The sequence below is a fragment of the Rhamphochromis sp. 'chilingali' genome (assembly GCF_963969265.1).
Source record: "Rhamphochromis sp. 'chilingali' genome assembly, chromosome: 12".
Taxonomy (NCBI): domain Eukaryota; kingdom Metazoa; phylum Chordata; class Actinopteri; order Cichliformes; family Cichlidae; genus Rhamphochromis; species Rhamphochromis sp. 'chilingali'.
The window spans coordinates 7,428,989-7,448,537 of NC_137939.1; the positions used below are offsets into that span (position 1 = coordinate 7,428,989).

Below are 19,549 nucleotides of genomic sequence, written 5' to 3' on the forward strand. Positions count from 1 at the left end.
GTAGTCAATTGTAATACATTAGTGTAGTCATTTCTAGTTATCACTGATTTGCATTTTCTGGTGGTTTTCTGCTTTCTATTTGTATGGAATTATGTATTGAAATAAAAAAAAATTGTTTTTCTTTAGAAACACCTGATCCTTTTAATAAAGGGACTGTGCACTGGCTGCAGCAGACTAGATCGCACAGAAATCATTACTTTCACTGCTATGATGAAATCTGCCAAGTTGCCTCAAACCGTCAAGACACTTTCAGATGGTAAGACTCCATAAAGGACAAAACTGAAAAATGCTTCACTGTCCTGGTAGACAACATGAATAAGTTATATGGCCAAAACTGGAAATTCACTGCATTCACTGGAAGGATTTGGACATTTTTGGTCTATTAGTTTTCTATATACTATAATTATTCAATGAAGCTGTGAGTATTTATCTGCCTGGGCTGTCACAGAGGCCCTTTTGATTAACAGCCTTGACATGTGGTGAAACTCTTGTGCCATTTTTTTTCATTTAATAGTGGAAGATCAGAAGGAGTTACCCAGTGCTGTGAACCCAGAGCTTCGACAAAAAGAAGTACAAATGAACTTCTTTAATCAGCTGACATCAGTTTTTAACCCTGACCTTACCACCATCTTGGCCTCTCCATCAGCAGCACACATGCAGGCAAGTATTAATGACCCAGCTACTCTCGATTGCTATTAGCAGAAGTTACGCAGCTTCTGCTTTTGTTCCCCTTTCCTTTTAAATTAATTTTGTTAGCTGCATTTAAAATAATATTCTGTCACTGTATTGTTGAAAATTATCTTTTGTAATCATTGCATCTCTTGTTAATTACAGGCTGAAAGTGATTGCGATGAACAAAATACAGATCAAGCTGTTCAGACCAAAATGAAAAATGCCTTTGTGTCCCAGAATGTGTCAAGCTTACAGGAACTAGGTAAGTAGTTGTTCCAAGAGACTGGACCTTTGACACTACTATATACAGGTCAGGGTTTAAAAGTTTTATCGCAGCTGTTGAAAGATGGGAGACTAGAAATCTTGGGTTGTTTTTTTTTTTGTTTTTTTGAAAAATATCTGTTTAGTAAATGTCACCATTAAGTCACACTATGATGAATATACTTCAATAATTGATTTTCCATACAGGAGTGTATATATACACTGTGAGTGGCTGTAATCCAGAATTGAGTTTGTTTTTTCCCCCACACATCCATGTGGAAAATGTACATTTTTTCCCCCCTATTGATTCAAAATGTCAGATGGTCCCTTGTTTACTTTTCACTCTTGAAAGCACGCTTGAGCTCTAAATTATACGTAACCTTGTAAAAGCACTTTTTCCTTTACAAATTGCAATGAAAATTTAGTTTCTTTAGTAATCCTGCCATTAATTAATTTAAAATGAAACTTAATGAGTTATTATTTGATTAAATTTTTGATTTAATGTAATTTTTCCAGGTGGGTCTGAGAAGTTGTTACGAGTGTGCCTCAACCTGCCCTACTTTCTACGCTACATCAACCGCTTCCAGGATGCTGTATCAGCCAACTCATTCTTTATCATGCCAGCCACAGTGGCTGATGCCACTGCTGTTCGCAACGGGTATTCTTTTTTTTTTTCTTCTTTAAATCTACTGGGCTAATAAGAAATTGTGTTTAATTTTGGCATCTGGCCATTTCACCACTGGCCCCAACATTAAGTTGTTATCCTGTACTTAAAATACATAGATTTCACTCACTGGTGATAGATGTGACCATGGCTTTGGACACACTTTCCTTGCCTGTACTGGAGCCCTTGACACCAGGACGACTACTGGATATGACTGTGCTGGCTCTAAGCTGTCTCTATGCTGGTAGGTGGTTACATTTTTGGTTAAAATAAAACATACCATGTGATTCAGGCTGCTATAACATTCAAAAACCAAACTAAGGAAAAAAACAAAACATCTACAATGCGTTTTTACTTGTTTAGGTGTAAGTGTGGCCACTTGCATGGCCATTCTACAGGTGGGTAGTGGCTTGCAACTTCGCTCTGCCTCCACTGGTACCAAAGAAGAGGACTATGAAAATGATGCAGCCACAATTGTCCAGAAATGTGTAAGTATTATAACTAATCACTTTTAAAAAGTCTTTAATTACTGTCTTACTAACATGTATATTTTAACAAGATTTAAAAAGATGACATATATTTGTCTTCACAACAGCTGGAGATTTATGAAATGATCGGACAAGCCATCAGCAACTCTCGCAGAGCTGGAGGAGAGGTGAGTACCAATTTTGATTGATATATTGCGCAAATAGAAGAATAAATATATATTTATAATTGACAGTCCTAGACTGTCAGTTATAAGTTAAGTATTATGACTGATATTTTTAAAATTCTCTCTTCTCTGTTCTGCAGCATTATCAGAACTTCCAACTGCTTGGAGCCTGGTGCCTCTTAAACAGCCTGTATCTGATTCTTAACCTGAGCCCGACAGCGTTGGCAGATAAAGGAAAAGAGAAGGATCCCCTGGCTGCTTTGCGTGTCCGTGATATTGCAAGTCGCACCAAGGATGGCGCAGGGTCACCTAAACTTGGTCCTGGCAAAGGGTATTTTTAAATCTTAATAAAGACAATTTTAGTTCAGTAGGTATGCTTATGCATAAAAGGTCATTTGTGTGCATTAATGTTTTGCCTTTTTCTGTTTTGATCTTTTTTGTTTTCCCTCTCAAGACACCAAGGCTTTGGGGTTTTGTCTGTTATCCTGGCCAACCATGCAATCAAACTTTTGACTTCACTTTTCCAGGATCTGCAGGTTGAAGCTCTGCACAGAGTAAGTGAAGCAACAAAAAAACGTGGCTGCATTAAAACAAAACTGCCATTGTAGCCATACTGTACTTGCCACCGCTATCGCTGGTTTCAGATGTCACAATCGTTTGTAGGTTTAAACCCTCTACTGTAAAATTGAATTAAATACTAATGTAGCTAGTTACATTCAAGCCTTCATCTCTTGTTTGAGGAACCAAAAGAATTTTTTTTTAAATTACTGTACCTCAGTTAAATCTTCATGGCTTCATATTTAGTATAAGTTCCTTGTTGTTTTACAAGATTGCATGTTTATTTAAAATTAGACGCACAGATTTGAAAGTTGTTGTATTTTTTGTTTGTTTATTTGGGTTTGTTTTGGGGTTTTTTTTGTTTTTTTTGTTTTTTTTAGCATTTTCATTCTTTGTTACCCTTTCAGGGTAGGAAATGAATTCAATTAATAAAAAATTCAAAAGCATCCAAGTATGCTTCAGTAATTACTGAAAGTATTTTGTGTTCCTTAAAAGCCGTTTCCCCCCTTCTGCCAAATCTAAAGGGTTGGGCAAGTGATGGACCACCGGCTGAGCTCAACATCATGGCACAGAGCACTTCCAGCCAGAGGGTTCAAAGACTCATTGACTCTGTTCCCTTGACAAATCTGCTCTTCACACTTCTCTCCACCTCCTACAAAAAGGTGCTGTCAGTTGTATTTGTAATTTGCATTTGCAGTTATGCTGTTTTATTGATTTGAACATTAATTGTGATATTGTGATACAAAAGAAACAAGCAACAGATTTTGTCTGGTTCATTTTTATCTTTGTAGTTTATCCTTTTTTATCCCTTACAAAATTAGTGGATGTCTAGATGATTATTTATTGAAACCAGCCATTTTCAAATGTAGGTATACTGCAGCTGACTTCTCGGGTGAATCCTGGAAACTTTCTGTGTCCCAACCAAACTTTTAAACGTTGACTTTTATTTCATTTATCTGCTGTTAGGCTTGTGTTCTCCAGCGTCAGAGAAAGGGCTCAGTCAGCAGTGATGCCAGTGCTTCTACAGATTCAAACACCTACTATGAGGATGATTTCAGCAGTACAGAGGAGGACAGCAGCCAGGGTATTTATTTTCTTTGGATTCAAACAATTGTTTGTTACATAAAGTATGCATTTACATAGCAGCTCAGTTATGCAAATAAAGAGACATACTGCTCCCTGTGTGCTGCAGACAGTTTTTTTCTTAAATCCTGGGTTTAGGAATGCAGATGATACTCTCAACAATTCAGACATTGTTATGCTACTCCTGGATTGATTAATAAAAAAGCAACAACTTAAAAAATACAGACAATCCACTGAAAAACAGGGGATTACATTAGCATGACCATATGTATCTATATTGTAATTATGAAGCACTCTACTTTTGCAATTAATATATACAAAAATGCAATTTATTAAAATATATTGATAATTTAGGGTCAAACTTTCTTGCATTTATGGACAATTAAAAACAAAGATGTTGTCATCTAGCTTTAAAGGTAAAGGGGAGACACATGAACTCACCATTTAAGGACTCAATTCTGTTTTAACATAGTGACCAAGAAGTGTTGTTTCATTCCTACAAGGTATGCTTCAGGTTTCTCTGCATCACAGTGGGGATTCAATTGGTGAAAGTAAAGTCACATATATTTTTACACATTTCCATTTGATCTGAGTTTCTGTCAGTGCTGAGCTGGATAAGATAACAAATGCAGTATTTTCAGTATTTGGGAACATTTTTAAATTGGTTTAATTGAAGGAGTGAAACAAGTGTGCTGTCAGTGGTTAAGTCAGTGAGGTAATGACAGCAGTGCGAAGGGTAAACTCATACATACGCTCACAGTGATGTGATTTAAAAAAATTTTGTCCATCACAATAATACCAGTGTAGTTGACAGTGTCTACTATTTCAGCAGAGAGAAGACAGGAGAAGACAAGTGCAGCTTGTGTCTCAGGTTAGCAGTTTTCTGTCCTCAGGTCAAAGACTTGGTGTCCGCTGTCCTAAATTCATTTTTGTTATTGTATGTCTCACAATTTAGACTCTGAGCCTTGATCCTAACGGCCTAGAAAATGATAAAGCCACAGATGAAGTCTTTGACAAAATACTCCCTGTTATCAGAGTTGCTCTGCCTTATAATTCATATGAACTAAATTAAACTTGTTTTATCAAAGAGGTTCATCTGTGGCTTGTTGTTTTAAAGAATAATACCAGTGGTGTTGATATGTGGGATATTATTTAAACTATTAACTACTGAAGCTTTCATTAAAACTAGTTAATTATCTGAATAATTACACTAACAGTTACTGACAGAAGTCATAAAACATTTCTCAGTGATTTATTTTAAGAGCTTTACCTCTATTACTTTATCATCCTTTTGTCTTCCAGTTTCTGCCTCTTTCCTTTTTCAACAGCGACTCCAAAGAAAGAAGTTTGTTATAAGATAGCTGCTAATAGTAATGCTTTAAAAGTATAACATTTATTGCTGGCCTAATGACTTTTCAGGTCGTGGTTGAAATTAAAATTAAACAATTTTCAGTATGGTAGAAAATTATTTTTGAAATTGGCTGTGATACTACAAAATGATAAAATCCATTTTACCCCCGACTCTTGAATCTATTTTAACACAAATGAGGATAAAATTGTTAGAAAACTTATTTAAAAAAAAAAAAAGTGAAAAACTCTTGATGCAAAAATAATCAAGACCCACATCAAAGCAGTGGTATCATTCTTAAATACAATAAATTCAAGTTGTGCTTAATGAGCTTAAACACGCAATGCTACATCTTGCTGTCACCTGAAAAGTTCATTTTTGTATGTTGCATGCAGATGTGAATATCAAATTATTGTGATATTCTTTTGAAACACTAAAGTTGTCTTGTTTTTGTATTTGAAAACTTTCAGTGTAGTTGAGTGATATCACCTTTTTAAAGAATATGAATGTTTTGTGCATGGTAAGTGCACAGAGCACAATGAATCAATGAAATTTGTGGCTATAAATTTAAAAACATTATGGGGAAGGATCCAGAGCTAATATAGATGGTACACCCATGTAAACTAAACCAGGCAGTACCATCTCTCTAGATTGGTGCTATTAATTTGTCTCCTAGCTAGAGCTGGTTGGTGTCAGACACCTATTAGTGTTCACTGAAACCAGCCAGGTCAATGCTGCTCTGTTAGGAATTTTTTTTTTTTTTTTTTTTCCTCCATAGCTAAGCAGAAGAGTTTTACAAAGATGAATGCGTCTTATTCTATTCATGAACTAATTTTTTCCTCCAAGGCAGGGTCTAGGAGAGACTGGTCAAATTTGTAATTTGTTTTGTTAACTTAAACGCACATTCTCCAAAAAGTTGATTCTGTTCATCTGGACCTAGCGTTTTGTGGGAGAAACGTTTCGTCACTCATCCAAGTGACTTCTTCAGTCTCAGCTGACTGCAGGTTTCCCCAATCTTATAAACAGTGCATTTGCATAATGACTGAAACCAGCCCACTGAAGGAACAATGGGCTGGGAGGTCAGTTCCTTAATCTTAATTATGCAAATTCTCATAACCATTGATCAACAACCACTGACCAAAACCCACTGATCAAAGACCACTGATTAATGGCCATGAGTACCATTCACAGACAGTTGGGGAATGGCTGCAATCACAGCATTGTAAGATATACCCTTAGGCCCCCTCCTCGATTCAGAGATGGTCTTTCCCTTTTCACGTAAATGGCCTCCTTGACTCCACTCTCAAACCAGCGTTCCTCCCTGTCCAGGATGTGTACATCCTCATCATTGAAAGAGTGTCCACTGGCCTATAGGTGTAAATAGACTGCAGAGTCCTGGCCTGACGAGGTAGCTCTTCTGTGTTGTGCCATCCGCTTCGCCAGAGGTTGTTTGGTTTCCCCGATGTATAAATCCTGGCAATCCTCCTGGCACTTAACAGCGTACACTATGTTACTCTGTTTGTGTTGGGGGACCCGATCCTTGGGCTGGACCAGTTTTTGGCGCAGCGTGTTTTGGGGTTTGAAAGCCACAGAGACCCGGTGTTTAGAAAAAATGCGTCTCAACTGCTCCGATACTGCTGACACATATGAGATCACTACAGGTTTTCCCTTGGGCAGCGGTTGTCCTTCTCTCCTGGATCGACTGGCGCTTTCTTTAGGTGCCTTTCCAGCTTTGACGTCCAGCTGGGATAACCACATTTACTCAGGGCCTTTTTGATGTGATGTTCTTCTGCCTCCCTGGCCGCTGTGTCTGTGGGGATGGTGTTCGCTCTGTGTTGTAGCGTCCTAATGACACCCAGTTTGTGCTCCAGCGGATGATGAGAGTCAAACCTTAAATACTGATCCGTATGTGTAGGTTTACGATAAACGTCAGCTTTTAGATGTCCCCCATTCCTGATGGAAATCTCACAGTCTATGAAGGCTAACCTGCCACTCTTCATATCCTCCCTGGTGAATTTGATGTGTCGGTCCACCGAGTTAATGTGATCCGTGAAATGTGGTACGTCCTGAGATTTGATTTTCACCCAGTTGTCATCCACATATCTGAACCAATGGCTTGGTGATGTTCCAGGGTAGGATAGCAAAGCCCTCTTTTCCACTTCTTCCATGTACAAATTGGCCACGATGGGTGAAACTGGGGAGCCCATGGCACTCCCATGTTTCTGCCTGTAGAATTGACCCTTGTATGTTAAGTAGGTGGAATGAAGACACAGTTCCAAAAGCAAACACACTTGGTCGATGCTGAGATCCTGGCCCTGAGGTTGGAGTCATCCAGTAATCTCTTACGGACTACCTCCAATGCTTCCGTGACTGGGATGCAAGTGAAGAGAGATGTAACGTCGCAGGGCGTGGCTCAAGAGTTGGGAGTTCGCCTTGTAATCGGAAGGTTGCCGGTTTGAGCCCCGGCTTGGACAGTCTCGGCCGTTGTGTCCTTGGGCAAGACACTCCACCCTGCCTACTGGTGGTGGTCAGAGGGCCCGGTGGCGCCAGTGTCCGGCAGCCTCGCCGGGCGCACTGACAGAGGCGAGGGTGGCTGAGGCGAGGGTGGCTGAGGCGAGGGTGGCTGAGGCGAGGGTGGCTGAGGCGAGGGTGGCTGAGGCGAGGGTGGCTGAGGCGAGGGTGGCTGAGGCGAGGGTGGCTGAGGCGAGGGTGGCTGTGGCTGTGGCTACAGTGTAGCTTACCATCACCAGTGTGTGAATGGGTGGATGACTGGATGTGTAAAGCGCTTTGGGGTCCTTAGGGACTAGTAAAGCGCTATACAAATACAGGCCATTTACCATGGTTTCATCTGCCTCCATAATGACATCTCTCACCTTCTCAACAAAATCCAGGGTGTTCTGGATGTGGTGTTCAGAACTGCCCACCAGCGGGTTGAGGATCGAAGCCAGAAACTTGGAGATGTTATAGGTGACCGAGTTGATCATGCAGACAATCGGTCTTAAAGGTGCACCCTGTTTATTTATTCTGAAGAAGTCACTTGGATGAGTGACGAAACGTTTCTCCCACAAAACGCTACGTCCAGATGAACAGAATCAACTTTTTGGAGATTTACTTCCCTGGATGATTGAGAATGCATCAAGACGTTAAACGCACATTGACAAAGTGGAATGAAAACCCAGTGGGGACTATTATGAGCAATGCCGTGCCTATTCTGAACCTTAGTGGAACCTTGTGACATCTGTTAGTTGTGGTTTGTCCTTGACAAGCATGCTGTATCAATAAATAAGAGCCACGAACTTGACAGCAGTGCACTTAAAAAAAGAAGATTGATTGCATTTGTCATCAACAGATCACATCTGTTTACATATCCTACAAGGAATAACATAGCTGTCACCTGAGTTAAATCAGATGGCGAGTAAGGAAGCCATAGAGACTCTAACTTTCTTTGTGGTTAAGCTGAAAGCGTTGGACTGAAACTATTATCAATAGGTCTTAAAAACCTGCTTTCAAAGAAATTACTCCTGTATCGTACTGCAGGCTGAGCACACAGAATCAAAATGCCTGTGAAACAATTTTTCAGTGTAGAAAATGTCATGGCTCAGCAGGTGAGGGAAGCAGTTGAGCTTGAGTTGGCGACCTATTAGAAACACAAGATTTAAATGAGTTTTTCCCCCTCATATTTAAATTCAATGTTTGTTATATAGGTGCTTTTTTTTTCTAAATTCTTACTGTGAATTTTTATTTGGTAGAATATGAATTTTTCAAGCTATCACTGTAAATTAATGTACAGTATTATGTAGTTCTAGGCTGTGTGACAGTCAGTCTTATATTTTTGCACCAAAACATTTAAAGAGAAGTGTGCAAATTTTATATTTTATCATATTTTTGACCGACTGACATGTTGATTGTAGCAGTGTTTTCTGCAGAAGGTGTAATAATGCATCCTCACGCTCTGTTCAGCACATTCAGATTCTAAGCAATCTGAGAATAACGTGTGCTTTATGTTCAGCTAATTCTAGCATTGTTTCTTATTTTTGCTAGAAACACACAAGAATGTATAAAATGTGTAAAAATTCTAATGCAGCACAACTTGGAGCTCATCATAATATAAATTAATTTAAAGGAATGATTGTGGCTTTCCTCTCCACCATCTATGGTAGCTGACAAACTGCAGCATGTCTTTTGTTACTAGCAGATTTACTTCCACTTTGGATTGCACTTGTCTTATACAAAGATAAAAATATAAATCAATACAAATTAATATGTTCATGTATTCTCAGTGACAGCAATGAAAAGTGCATGTCTTTGAAGATAAATTGTGTAACATCCTTATGTAGATATTCATCAAGAGGGAACTGGTTATTGTTTGCTTCTTACTGCAGTCTTTGGATCTTGTTCACCACCTTCACTGTGTTGTACACTCACTGGCCACTTTATTAGTTACGTCTTGCTAGTAATAAGTTGAAAATTTCCTCATTGTTTGTGACATGGAAACAGCAACTTGCTAAAAATTTTAGTCCATATTGACATGGCATCATATAATTCCACATAACTTTTTCATGCCTGGCTACACGTTTTACTGCTTCTTTGCAGGGTAGTAATGTTTTGTTTGTTTGTTTTAAAGCAACTGGCAAACAACATGACATTGTTGTCAGGCAGCATATTTTTAAGATCATGACAATTCCAAGTACACAGGGGCTCATAGTGTGGTTAAAAGAAGGCCATTATACCACCACAAAAGGACCAAATGGTCAATAAATACACTGCGAGCACACTAGCAAATTGGCCATGGGGAGAGGATGGTGTTACTCAAGTTAACCTAAAGCAGTCAACCTCGGGGTAATACTGAAATGCGTTTTAAGTTCTACCGTGTGAGCGGTTGAAGTTTGTTTAAACAAATGGTAACTGATGGCCAGTGTCCAGTGAGTGTAGTTGCCATGAACTATTGTGAAGCTTTGTTTTCCTTTTATTGGTGACACCACTGCTACATCACAAATACTTTCATGAATGTGTGAGCATTTTACCTCAAGGTGTTTATGTAAATAATTAACTATTCTTTACAGATGATGACAGTGAACCTATCCTGGGGCTTTGGTTTGAAGAGACAATTTCACCAAGCAAGGACAAAGTGGCTCCTCCACCCCCTCCCCCTCCACCACCTTTGGAGACTTCTCCCAGACTGAAGAGCCCCAGCAAGCAAAATCCAAGCGAGAACGGCAACATTTTAGCTGGCCGTAAAGATCCCGAACTGGTGAAGACAACATATAGATTGTTGCTGTTACAATGCATACAATACTTCTTCTTTTTTTTCTTTTTTAATAGGGCTTATGACATTGTATCATCTCAAATCTTTGTTTCTGCAGTTCCTCAGCTTAGCATCCAGTATTCTGAATTTCATCACCACATCGATGCTAAAATCCAGAAACAACTTTATCCGTAACTACCTGAGTGTGTCTCTCACAGAACAACACATGGCTACGCTTGCCAGTATCATCAAAGATGTGGACAAGGATATCAAAGGTATGCTTAACAAAAAACCCCCAAAACAAACAAAAAAAATTGCAGTTATTCAAATATAAGAATATTTACCTAAATTCATAATAATTTGCTTTGCAGCCCTGCAGACTTGAGTATTTTGACAACAGTGAACATCTATAGTTATGCGTTGTTGTTTCTTTTACCCCACAGGGTCTTCAGATGAAGTCTTTTCTTTAGCACTGTATCACTTCAACCACACCCTAGTGACCTCAGATCTTCCCTCCCCAGCATTGCAGGTAAGAGGTTTTGCTTTGCTTTCGTTTCTTTGCCACTATATGAAAAAATCTTTTAACAACTACTTTCTACAACAAACTTAAAATTGATTTTTTTTTTTATTATCTCAATTCTCATATTGTTTCTCTTAACTATTTGCAGAGCACCCTTTTACAGCAATTAGGTGTTGCACCCTTTTCGGAGGGTCCATGGCCTCTGTACATTCACCCTCAATCATTATCAGTGCTCTCCAGACTTCTCCTCATATGGCAGCACAAAGCTACTCTGCAGGGAGAACCGGATGTTCCTGAGTGTATGAAAGTTTGGGAAAGGTAGAAAAATTCTGTTTTTCTTATCTGAATATTTATTATTATGATCAAATTGTTTAAATGCCTTGACGCTGCAATCGAACTTAGATAGTATGGTTGTTGGCATTTATGAAAAAAAATGGTGGTGGCTTGATGGGGGCGACTTGTATAAATATCCAATATTGTAGTCAATAACAATGGAATTATTGTTTGCAAAAACATCACAGTTGTAGTCTAGCTTAGTCTTCCATACATTTCTCTTTAATCTGGATTTTTTTTCCCTTTTGCTGCCTGTACTTTCTCAGATTTTTGGGAACCTTAAAGCAACACGCCATCCAGGGTTCTATTCATGGCGAAGATGACCTTAATGTGGAACACCTCCAGCTGCTGCTGCTCCTTTTCCACAATCTGTCAGAGCGTGGTCGTCGATCAGTCCTCACCTTAGTCACACAGGCTATTACAGAGGTGGCACAGAGCAGAGACTCCCAGCTGAAAGCTGTGCCCCTCAATTTGGCCCGCCTGTTGCTGGTTTTTGACTACCTGCTGCGCCACTACTCCAAGGCTCCTTTATATCTTTTTGAACAGGTTAATGCTTTCTTTCAAATTGTTATTTATATGGTAAATTGAACAATAAAGCTTTTTCTTTTTTCTTTTCTTTGTTATTTGATTTCCATTCATTAGGTAAAATATCGTCCTGCAAGTGCATTAATCTGGGTTCAGAGTAACATAAAGATGTCATTATGATTGTAATATAAGGCTAGTTTAGTATAAAACATACCAAGTCCTATACCTAGTAAATTTTTGCTAAACATTCTAATAACACAGTATTGTGTTTGGGACTCAATAACAGTGTTTACTCTGTGTGCTATAAATAGGTGCAGTACAACCTTCTTACCCCACCATCTACTGGGGCAAGTTCTGTTCAGGAAGGTGGAAAACGCAGCAACATCCCACTTTACTATGGATTCAAAGAGGTGGAGGAGAACTGGGCTAAACACTGTTCGACAGGTAAACCCAAATATTTTTTTTAACTAAATTTCAGTTTAATCTGTTTGTAGTATATGAAAATTGAATTTTATCTTTGATTAAATGCAACTGTTTTAGATTCCAATGTCCAGCCCAAGTTCTACTGCGTTCTGTCTCCTGAGGTGTCTGAAGATGATATCAGCAGACTAGATAGCAAGGTGAGGCATGGACTCTGTTTTATGTGGTCTTAAATGAATTTTTGACAATACAGTTTAAATGTGTCTTAAAACATGCTTTTTATTTTATTTTTTTGTATATAAATACTAGGGGTGCAACAATACTCGTATCGGTATTGAACCGTTCGATACAGTGCTTTCGGTTCAGTACGCATATGTATCGAACAATACAAAATTTTTTCTTTATTTTATCAACTTTTCTTCTGACGATGCTGTCTGTGTTGAGAACTCAGTGAATCTGCGTTCGACTACTCCTCCTAGGCTGCACTGTCGAGCGCAGATCCGCTGAGCACAGCGCAAGCTAGCAAGACAGCTAAGCTCGTTGCAACATGGCAACTGCCTCAACGCTAGCCGAATTTTAACCTCCCCCACCCTCATTCAGATCTGGCGTTTGGAACTAGTTTGGTTTTCATGTGAAGTATGACCCTGATGGTAAGCGCGTCATGGACAAAAGTAAAACAGTATGTCGGATGTGCCACGCAATGCTCAATTACATTGGTGGGAACTAGTGCGTGCGTTAGCTCGTTAACGTGTTGACGCCATCCAGCCCCACACACGGGGCGATCCGCGGTAACTCATTAATGGAGATTTGCCGCGTTATGGCGTTAATGTCATTTTAACGAGATTAACGCTGACAGCACTAGTGGTAACACAATGAATTTGACTGCACATTTGCGCCGACATCATCCTAGTGCAAAGACAAGTGGAAGCAGACAAAAACAACAAGCACGCATGCTACAAACTTTACCCGAGTCATTTAGACAGCCGTTAGCACATGATTCTCCTTATGGGGACCTGATATGTTTAATATGCTGCTGAGAATATAGCCCAGAAGAAGCGTATAGTATAGCTTTTATTTTGGAAAGAGCCATTTCTCTGTAATAAACTCTCATTTCCAAAGATGAGTGATTTCTTGATCAGATAGATTTCTTTTTTAATTATTTTGTTGTTTCTGCAACAGTAAATTTAAAAACTGTACTTTTGAGTTAAAATATATATTTATAATTTTAATAAATGACAAATTAAAAAGGCATGAACATCTTTTGCATCGAAAAAACATCGAACCGTGACACCAAAGTATCGAACCGAACCGTGAATTTTGTGTATCGTTGCACCCCTAGTAAATACCAGTATTTCTGTTTTTAATCACAATATTTTATCACAATATTAAAATTATTGCCATGCCTAACTGTTAAACATGTCCTCATAGGTCTTTCCAAAGCTTTTTAATGGAGCAGTGAAATATGATGAGCTGTATATATGGCTCATCTCACTCCTGGCTGCAGGCTCTCAGTTTGACACAGCAAGAAGACAAGAGAACAAGTCCATCACTCCTATGGTGAGAGCACCAAATGAAGAAATAGAACAGCTGAAATAAGCCCACTGAGCATATGGCTTTAGTGGTTTATCTAAAAGGCATTAAACACCCACGTGCTGCAGGGCTTGTGTTTTGGTGCGTCTTTCTGGTTAACTTAGAAATTGATCTGCAAACAGAAACGTGATATAAAAACCCTTTCTATAATGATGCAGTCCTTTTTCTAATTGTTCACTGCTACTGTTGACTTCAGTGACTGGTTTAGTTGGTTCAGGTGATAGAGGAAAATGCATATTACATTTTTGAAAATAGACCAATAAGAATAAAACAAAATAAACAAGAATAAGCCACATTGGAAATGTTTATCTGCAATTCTAGAGACAAAAAAAAAAGATAAACACATGCTAACAATATTGGCCAAAAACAAAGTTAATATCATCACTGCAGTAAGGCAGGACCTACAATAAATGTTATTCTAAACTGCTATATGTTGTGTAAGTAATTTGAAGAGCTAAGCTTCAGTTTCTGAAACATTAGAGACTTGTATACATAATGATACTAGCTTAATGGCAGCAAACTGTTGGGCCCCATACAGGAGGCCTGCTCCCTTCAGTACTACTTCCTGATACTGTGGAGGATCCTTGGCGTTTTACCACCTTCCAAAGGCTTCATGGAGCAGCTAAAGACTGGCTGCAGTGACCCCAGTGAGAGCGACATCCTACACACACTGCGATGGTCATCACGTCTCCGCGTAGCTACGTATGTAAACTGGATCAAGGTCAGTTGATGCTTGAAAGTCCTACAAATGTATTATCAGTGTGATGGGTTTGTTGTTGTTGGTCAAACCTTAGAATAATGTACTTGATTAATTCATAGGGGGGGGGGGGGGTCTGGAAATTGTTTGCTTTTTCAGAAAAATTTATATTTTGTATTATTTCTGCAATTTCAAGTCTTTGATGGGTGTTTTTTGTGTGTCATCACTCACAGGAACACTTGGTAAAGCAAGGAATGAAAACAGACCAAGCTGCTTCTCTGGTTGAAGTGACTGCTGCTAAATGCAGCACTGTGAAATACGATGTGGAGCTAGCAGAAGAGTACATTGCCAGACAGGTAATGGTTACGACAGATACATTAGTAACTTGTGTTGGTGGTGTTCAGAGTTTTGAAATCAATTGACACCTCCTGACAACTTTATTTTGTTGCAGATTTCCACATTCTCAAGTGTAGACCCACATGTCATCCTACCACTTCATCAGTTGCCCTCTCTACAAGCCATCTATACGCTGGATGCAGTCATCTCTAAAATTCAGGTTTCTTTAGATGAGCATTTGTCCAAGGTTGCCATTGAGGCTGACACCCACAAATCCTCTGAGATCGCAAAAAATCTGCTGCCTGCCACACTACAGCTCACTGACATTTACTCAGCTTTCACAAGGTGAGAGGGTAATGTTGTTATAAGCTCTTGTTATATCTAGTAGACTGGAATGCAATAATGTGATTGAAATGCTTGATAGATCACATGGCCAATCACATGGCCAGTTCTTTGGTTACAGATACTCAAAATATTGACAAAATCCAGAGGTCATAGCTTTGGTGACTTAAGTTACATTTAAATTATTACTATTATTATTATTATTATTATTTTTAATTCCACCATATTCGTCAAAGCCAACATTTTGCAAAGCACACATCTACTACATGCACGCTACATAATTCTAGTATCCATATATCTGTTACTTTATATATCTTTTACAGTTTATCAGTATTCTAACACCACTGGCATGTGGATATTTAAATGTTGAATTTATTTAGAATTGACTGTAATTGCTAATGTAAGCTGTTTTTAAAGTTTAGTTTTAGTGAAAGCTTTAGTAAAAAAAACCCCCAAAAAACAAAACCCCTCCGTTACCTTCAGAATGCATGTGTGCTTCAATTTAAGGAATACAACTTAAGGAACCTTAAATATTCCTTCTTTAATTTATATATCATAACATGTTTTTAAATATTTCTAAATCCTTTGATAGTTTTTCTAATTATTTGTTTAGATTTGGAATGTAGCCTACTTCATGTCTAAGAAATAAGACTTGTGGATGATGTTCTTTATGACAACTCATCCTGATCTAATCATTAAACGAAACTTGTCTTGAACAGATCTTACCTATTAATGAACATCCCAGAGGAAGGGGAGAACAAACTGACCGATGCCAAGCTCCAAGGTTATGCTGCAGTTCTGGCCATAGGTTCCACCCGATGCAAGGCCAACATACTTGGTATCCAAATGAAATACTGAAAAATAATATTTTACAATGCAGTGAATATGATTACTTTAATAGCTTTTATGCAGTGGTCTAACAAGACTTTAAATTTCTACAGGTCATAATATTATGCAGAACTTGCCAACAGCTGTGCAGACAGTTTGTGAGTCTTGGAATGGTGTCCACACCACTGAATTTCCCAACATTGGCTCATGGGTATGTGGTTAAAGTTGGAAATTATTAAAACATTTGTTACACATGGCATAATTTTAAAAAACATTGAAGACTTGGCTTTTGCCTGTATTTTCCCACACCATAAATAACAAAACTGGTGGTATCTTTTCAGCGCAATGCATTTGCAAATGATACCATTCCATCAGAGAGCTACATCAGTGCCATCCAAGCAGCTCACCTGGGCACACTGAGTTGTCAGTCCTTGCCTCTGGCCTCTTCTCTTAAACACATCCTTCTCTCACTGGTTCGCCTGATTGGAGACCTCATTGTGTAAGTTAAAAAAACGTCTACTGATAAACTCTTTTGCATGCATAGTTTTTACTCACGAAAAACCTGTTATTGTCTTGTGAATAATGCTGCATTATTGTCTCTTCAGTACTGAGGAGCTGAACCCCTCACAGGTTGTGAGCACCCTGCTGCCTCTGCTCTTGGAGAGCAGCACGGAGAGTGTAGCTGAGATCAGCACCACTTCACTGGAGCGCATCCTTGGCCCATCAGAGTCTGAGGCCTTTCTAGCCCGCATCTACGAGCGTTTGGTGACCGGATGTTACAACATTATTGCCAATCACTCAGATCCCAACAGGTATTTTTAATATGTATCAGATTTCATTAACCTTTAATGAACCATGTTAAATATTAAAATTCAATCAAAACATTACTTTTTATGCTTTTTTTTGTTTGTTTGTTTGTTTGTTTTGTGGGCTGCTCTTCAACATTTATCTATCCCATTTTTTTTTTTTTTTAATATTACTTAGTGGTTTGGATGAGTCCATCCTTGAGGAATGCCTTCAGTACCTTGAAAAACAACTTGAAAGCAGTCAGGTCCGAAAGGCAATGGAAGAATTCTTTTCATTCAGGTATTGTCTCTGCTGATGACACAATCTGGCTTCTCATTCATTCAGTCACCTCACATATTTTGGGTTTCTTCTTTTTCAGTGGTGAGCTTGTCCAAATTATGATGGCAACGGCCAATGAAAACCTGTCTCCAAAGTTTTGTAACAGAGTGCTGAAATTCTTCACCAAGCTTTTCCAGCTCAGTAAGTCTGTAATAATTTTAAAACTATACTGTCCAAGTTTGGTTATATTCAAGCTTTTCAAGGCAGAGCTCTTTGAGCTAAAGCTGGAGTAGATCCCTCTAAGTTTCATCATGCATTTTTCTCCAGCGGAGAAGAACCCAAACCCAAGCCTGTTAGGCCTGTGTGGCTCTTTGGCCCAGCTGGCCTGTGTGGAGCCCTCTCGTCTGCAGTCCTGGCTGACACGTATGACTGCTACCCCACCAAAGGACTCAGAACAACTGGAAATTGTGCAGGAAAACAGACAGCTTCTGCAGCTGCTAACCACTCATATTGTGCGTGACAATAGCCAGGTGGGCGAAGGAGTGTGCACTGTACTCCTCAGCACACTTATTCCCATGGCAACAGACATGCTGGCCAATGGTGATGGAACAGGTTTTCCTGAGCTCATGGTCATCATGGCCACACTTGCCAGTGCGGGACAGGGTGCAGGCCACCTCCAGCTGCACAGGGCAGCTATAGACTGGCTGACTAGATGGTAAGAAATGAATTTTACAGGCATGGAGATCTAAGTTTCAGTCGCATCACTAAAGAAATCTAAAGGGTGGAATTATATAGTTGCTACAGCCAAACTCGCTAGGAAAAAATGCTTGGTTTAAGCTCAATTTATACTTCTGCTACGAATCTATCCAGCAGCTATGACAGCAACTACACCCTAGGGTGTGGCTTTATGTACACATCTCCACATGTCTGATTGGTTTTCCTGCTGATTGCAATGTCATCTTCTTTTTGTAACTGTATTTCTTTTTAATTATTTAAGCTTAAATCTGATGTTGTTCAATTTCCATTGGTAGGAGTATTCAAATAAATTTAGCTCAGTAGCACAGAAATCTGAGCCTCAAGTAGCATTTTGGCTGTGTTATTACATGTTATAGTGAAAGCTCTCTGTAGATTCAGTGTGGGAGTATAAATCTAGGTAGAAATTTAAATGGAGAACTTGTGACCTAAAAGCTTATTTTTTGTTTTGCAGCAAAAAGTATTTAACACAGAAGAATGTCGTGGAAAAAGTGAGCACAAACTTGTCTCATGGAAAGGTGGGTTTTTCACACACTGAAGTGAATTTTGGACATTTCCACAGAATGAGATTTTAATTATGCCACACTTGTTGTAGACCTATGATCAGCCTTGTTATTTGAGAATAATATCGTCACCTCTCTAAAGGTTAAAGACCTTACGTATTCTTTGTTTTGGGAGTGTATTGCAATCTGTGGACTTTCTCTGTGGAAAAAGAAAGGATGTCCTTCTTTGTTACATTTTATATTAAGAAAATGTAAAATCTCTTCAAGGTTAAAATCAAGTGTAAATCATACTATTCTGATTTGATTATGAATTTACTACCACATAGTTGTACATCATGTCCTCTGGTTGTCTGTGTGCTTCTCATACCCCATATTGGACAATCAGAATGAATGATAATGAAACTGGCTTTAGGCAATTAAAGGAAAACACTGTAAAAGTACCAATTTGCCAAAGTATTTTTCTGTGATATATTACATTTTGAAAAATGGCCCAAAATGTGTCCCCTGCAGTTCAGATATTAACATATCTAAATATCAACTGATATGCACTTCTTCTTTGATTTCAGCATGCCAGCATGCTGGAATGCTCATGTCACATCATCTCCTATCTAGCTGATGTGATGAACGCTTTGCGTCAAAGCAGCGGTCAAGGCAACTCAGCAGTGCTGATGGAGGGAGAGGAAAAGGCCATGGAAGTAGACTCAGACTGGGTGGAGGAACTTGTAGTAGAGGAGGATGATTCCCAGGCAGAGGACTCTGTAAGAAGTTGTTCTTTTATTCTCGTCTGTCTCTGTGTGTATGGACTTACAGACATACATCAGTGCTGTTTTTGGGCTTAGCTTTTATCTCTGTCAGTTTGCTATATGAAACAATCCTTTTTAACATGTATGTCATTGTTTGACAGGATGAAGACTCACTTTGCAACAAACTTTGCACTTTTACCATCACTCAGAAGGAATTCATGAACCAGCACTGGTAAAGAAAAGTTTGTTTATTGTGATTTTGTTCTAATCTTAAGTGCAGCCTTTGGTTCCAAATACATCCGCATTACACCTAAAAATGGATTTGTCATACAGTACACGTTTGATTATTTCATTTGTTATTATTCATTTTTTACTAAGAATAAACAAAAAACAGAAACTCATATATTTAGT

The 19,549-nt window shown here is 38.8% G+C and overlaps 1 protein-coding gene across 8 annotated transcripts in view; it reads left to right on the plus strand.

The window, feature by feature from the left end:
- The window catches only part of ubr4 (ubiquitin protein ligase E3 component n-recognin 4), a 56,309-nt gene that overhangs the window by 2,910 nt on the left and 33,850 nt on the right, over window positions 1-19,549 (plus strand). For 5 of the 8 annotated variants that reach the window (XM_080898517.1, XM_080898523.1, XM_080898518.1 and 2 more), the window contains exons 4-36: window positions 127-256; window positions 515-660; window positions 835-934; window positions 1,450-1,591; window positions 1,717-1,841; window positions 1,961-2,085; window positions 2,193-2,252; window positions 2,390-2,580; window positions 2,704-2,803; window positions 3,332-3,469; window positions 3,774-3,891; window positions 4,720-4,761; window positions 10,302-10,489; window positions 10,602-10,758; window positions 10,927-11,012; window positions 11,152-11,321; window positions 11,603-11,882; window positions 12,173-12,305; window positions 12,402-12,481; window positions 13,710-13,838; window positions 14,410-14,592; window positions 14,802-14,924; window positions 15,020-15,249; window positions 15,966-16,084; window positions 16,188-16,285; window positions 16,416-16,573; window positions 16,680-16,886; window positions 17,059-17,160; window positions 17,240-17,340; window positions 17,467-17,854; window positions 18,347-18,410; window positions 18,962-19,153; window positions 19,300-19,370. In XM_080898517.1, the coding sequence (XP_080754643.1) occupies window positions 127-256; window positions 515-660; window positions 835-934; window positions 1,450-1,591; window positions 1,717-1,841; window positions 1,961-2,085; window positions 2,193-2,252; window positions 2,390-2,580; window positions 2,704-2,803; window positions 3,332-3,469; window positions 3,774-3,891; window positions 4,720-4,761; window positions 10,302-10,489; window positions 10,602-10,758; window positions 10,927-11,012; window positions 11,152-11,321; window positions 11,603-11,882; window positions 12,173-12,305; window positions 12,402-12,481; window positions 13,710-13,838; window positions 14,410-14,592; window positions 14,802-14,924; window positions 15,020-15,249; window positions 15,966-16,084; window positions 16,188-16,285; window positions 16,416-16,573; window positions 16,680-16,886; window positions 17,059-17,160; window positions 17,240-17,340; window positions 17,467-17,854; window positions 18,347-18,410; window positions 18,962-19,153; window positions 19,300-19,370 (4,676 nt within the window). The remainder of the gene's footprint in view (window positions 1-126; window positions 257-514; window positions 661-834; window positions 935-1,449; window positions 1,592-1,716; window positions 1,842-1,960; window positions 2,086-2,192; window positions 2,253-2,389; window positions 2,581-2,703; window positions 2,804-3,331; window positions 3,470-3,773; window positions 3,892-4,719; window positions 4,762-10,301; window positions 10,490-10,601; window positions 10,759-10,926; window positions 11,013-11,151; window positions 11,322-11,602; window positions 11,883-12,172; window positions 12,306-12,401; window positions 12,482-13,709; window positions 13,839-14,409; window positions 14,593-14,801; window positions 14,925-15,019; window positions 15,250-15,965; window positions 16,085-16,187; window positions 16,286-16,415; window positions 16,574-16,679; window positions 16,887-17,058; window positions 17,161-17,239; window positions 17,341-17,466; window positions 17,855-18,346; window positions 18,411-18,961; window positions 19,154-19,299; window positions 19,371-19,549) is intronic. The other 3 variants (XM_080898520.1, XM_080898522.1, XM_080898524.1) reach the window with 1 other exon arrangement.